The sequence below is a fragment of the Sinocyclocheilus grahami genome, unplaced genomic scaffold (assembly GCF_001515645.1).
Source record: "Sinocyclocheilus grahami isolate Dianchi unplaced genomic scaffold, SAMN03320097.WGS_v1.1 scaffold341.1, whole genome shotgun sequence".
NCBI lineage: Eukaryota > Metazoa > Chordata > Actinopteri > Cypriniformes > Cyprinidae > Sinocyclocheilus > Sinocyclocheilus grahami.
In genome coordinates, this window is record NW_015505520.1 from 1,155,883 (window position 1) to 1,159,364 (window position 3,482).

At 32.8% G+C, this 3,482-nt stretch overlaps 1 protein-coding gene across 1 annotated transcript; it reads right to left on the reverse strand.

The window, feature by feature from the left end:
• Positions 1 to 204: 204 nt before the first annotated feature.
• Positions 205 to 2,747, reverse strand: LOC107603126 (uncharacterized; the record flags this gene model as incomplete). The annotated part of the gene is made up of 6 exons (XM_016295840.1): positions 205 to 330; positions 1,164 to 1,198; positions 1,321 to 1,428; positions 1,590 to 1,943; positions 2,387 to 2,517; positions 2,614 to 2,747. Coding segments are annotated over 6 exons (888 nt in total), but the record flags the coding sequence as incomplete, so codon positions are not given.
• Between the last annotated feature and the right edge of the window lie 735 nt (positions 2,748 to 3,482).

Below are 3,482 nucleotides of genomic sequence, written 5' to 3' on the forward strand. Positions count from 1 at the left end.
GTGGGCCCTCTGTCTCTTGATTAATGCAAAGAATCTAATGACACCAAAATCTTCTCCGTGGCTCTTTATACCATCACAATTCAGATTTTACACTAAAAAGGGAATAACAAAATGGTTTACCAAAAATTAAAAATTATTTTGACTTAGTATTAAAAAATAACTTGGTATTAAACAATCAAAAATTTCTCAGCATTAGTAATTTTCTCATTGCTTTGTAATCTGTGAATAAACAGTTTCTTCTTGGCTGGTTTTCTGTGAAGATCTTTTTGAGCTGTTAGGCTTTTTGGAAAAACTCAGGGCTGCATAATTTAAGGCATCTGTTTCATCAGTCTGCAGAGGAAAAATATAATAACCATCAAACTATATAATTGGAAAAACAAACATTTTATGAATTACTATCAATATATAGAAAACACACAGAAAGCAGGAAAATAAATAAATGCCTACAAACAATTAAGTTATCTTAGCCTACCCACTCTTTTCCCTTGAGCATTAAATTAAAGCCGCAACAGCGCTTCATCAGTAGCGTGATGCATGTTTATTTTAATAAAAATATCTGCACTACAAGTTACCATTTTGAGTAAAGATGCATCACTTTAAACTATATTAATCATACACACCACTACTCAAAAGTTTGGGATCAGTAAGATTTTTTAGAAATTAATGATTTTATTCAGCAAGAATGCAATAAATTGATCAAAAGGACAGTAAAGAATTGTACATTGTTATAAATAAATAAATACATTTCAAATAAATCCTGCTCTTTTGAACTTGAATGATTTCTGAAGGATCTTATGACACTGAAGACTGGAGTAATGATGCTGAAAATTCAGTTTTGCCATCACAGGAATTTTTTTTTTTTTATTTTTTTTTAAACATAGAAAACAGTTATTTTAAATTGTAATAATATTATTATTATATTACTGTTTTTACTGTATTTTTGATCAAATAAATGAAGCATTGGTGAGCATAAGAGACTTCTTTTTAAAATCATTAAAATTCTTAATGACTTCAAACTTTTTGACTTCAGATTGTTTGTTGATTGATATGAAGAAAAAATGTGTGGAAAGTAGTTTTGCAGACTTCTAAAAACATTTAATCAAAACAACATCTGAATTTCTTTGCATTCTCTATAACTTACAGGGCAAATAAAAATGGATTACCTGATTCCTTTGATTTCTGGGTTGTTTTGAAGCTTCTTTGGATAATAATAAAATATACTTTGTTAATTTCACTCATATAAATTTCATAAATAACAATTTACTGTTGAACAGTAGTACCTTATTTGATTTTGCCATAAACTTATTTTTATATATTTACCTTTTTTGTGATTCTTGTGAATCAGTCTCACCAGAAATATGTTCACAAAAATGGATAATATACTGATTGTGAACAGAGTTAAAACAACTGGATTCAAAAAGGTCAAAGCTGAAGCTGAAATGGTTACATAGATTTAGGTTCATGTACAAACATAAATATAAAGAAATATTCCATTCATTGACAAACTGAAGATAGTGTGGTACTATATATATATATATATATATATATATATACAGTATATAATATAAGTAATATAAATATATCTGTACCTTCAATAATTAACTTAGTTCCATTTCCAAAGTGTATTTTCCCACATGTGGCAACAGCACAGTAATAAATCCCAGCATCAGATGGTCTGAGTTCAGTCTGAGAGAGACTGAAGATACAGCTCTGGGTAGAAGAGCCGTTCTCTGATCTCTCCATACACTGATCACTCCTGTTATCACGGGTGTAAATGAGTCCTGGATAAGAATGTCCTGATGAATGTCTGAACCAGTAGACGCTGTATTCTCCTGCACAGATCTGACTGATGACCGAACACTGCAGAGTCACTGAATCTCCTGGATGAAGTCTGTCAGATACAGGCTGCTGGAGAACAGTGGTGCTTCTTATTCCGTCACTCTCTGAAAGAAAAATTTAACATTCTGTAAACACATTAAAACAACACACATATGTGCAATCAGATTGTGGGTGAAGATGGTCTGAGTTCAGTCTGAGAGAGACTGAAGATACAGCTCTGGGTAGAAGAGCCGTTCTCTGATCTCTCCATACACTGATCACTCCTGTTATCACGGGTGTAAATGAGTCCTGGATAAGAATGTCCTGATGAATGTCTGAACCAGTAGATGCTGTATTCTCCTGCACAGATCTGACTGATGACCGAACACTGCAGAGTCACTGAATCTCCTGGATGAAGTCTGTCAGATACAGGCTGCTGGAGAACAGTGGTGCTTCTTATTCCGTCACTCTCTGAAAGAAAAATTTAACATTCTGTAAACACATTAAAACAACACACATATGTGCAGTCAGATTGTGGGTGAAGCTCAGAATATTGTCATAAACTCACCTTTATGTAGAAGAATCGTTCCTTCTCCAAATTTAATAATGTTCAAGAAGCTCACAGCACAATAGTAGGTTGCAAAATCATATTCTTCCAAGTGTATGATGGTCAAATTAAAAGAGCCAGTTCCAGTTCTGATACAGTATTTATTTGTATTGTTAAAGCCATTTTGATACGTAACACTTCCAGAGCCATGTTCTGAATATGCTATGAGAAGTGGTTTCTTGCCAAAAGAATGTTTATACCATGAAACAGAATTGATAAAGTTGTCTGAGTGAGAGCAGGGTAAAATCACACTGCTTCCAAGCTCAGCAACCAGCAATGGATGTTGATGAATAAAATTCTCACTTTCATATGTTCCATCTAAAAACAAAAAAGTGACATGGTAACAAACATACAAGTGAAATAAAATGCTCAATTAAAATACAATTTTAAACATACTTGCAAATGTGAGGAGAAAAATGGTAGACAAAACTCTAAACTTCATTTTGTGGCACCTGTACTTAATCTAAAAGAGAAATAAGCACACATGTATAGAGAAGTCTGGAACATGCAAGTGTGTTTAAATGGACAAAATGAACAACTTTTAGATCACTAACAATTTAAACACACTGACTCTGTTAACATCGGAATCTAAGTACTTTACTAAGATAAAAGAACTCATTAGCCTAATTTTGTTAATAAATAATAAAATACAGTAGGCTAAGAATAAAAAAAAGCATTTTTGCTATCATTAATTTGGTAAAGTTCTTGAATGTTTAAAGGGATTACTTACAATCATACGAGAAAGATGTTAATTTGATATTACAGTCCTCTAATAACGATTGAGATAAAACAGATCCAGTGTATTCAGCTCAGGTTGCCATCATAGAATGCAATTAAAATATGTATTTAAAAGAACTAAAGGGCCCTGTTATGAGGATGAAAGTTTCAATTTGGTAGTAGGTCTCATTTCAGGCTGCTTCCTCTTTTCTATACGGCAGTGTGTTCAGAGATCAAACACTGACATGTTGATGTTTGACTGGTTGTTTTAGAAAAAGGGGCAGAGCGAAATTTCCTTTAGAGATGTGGATATTCACAAGCAGAGCTGGTGACCAAACAC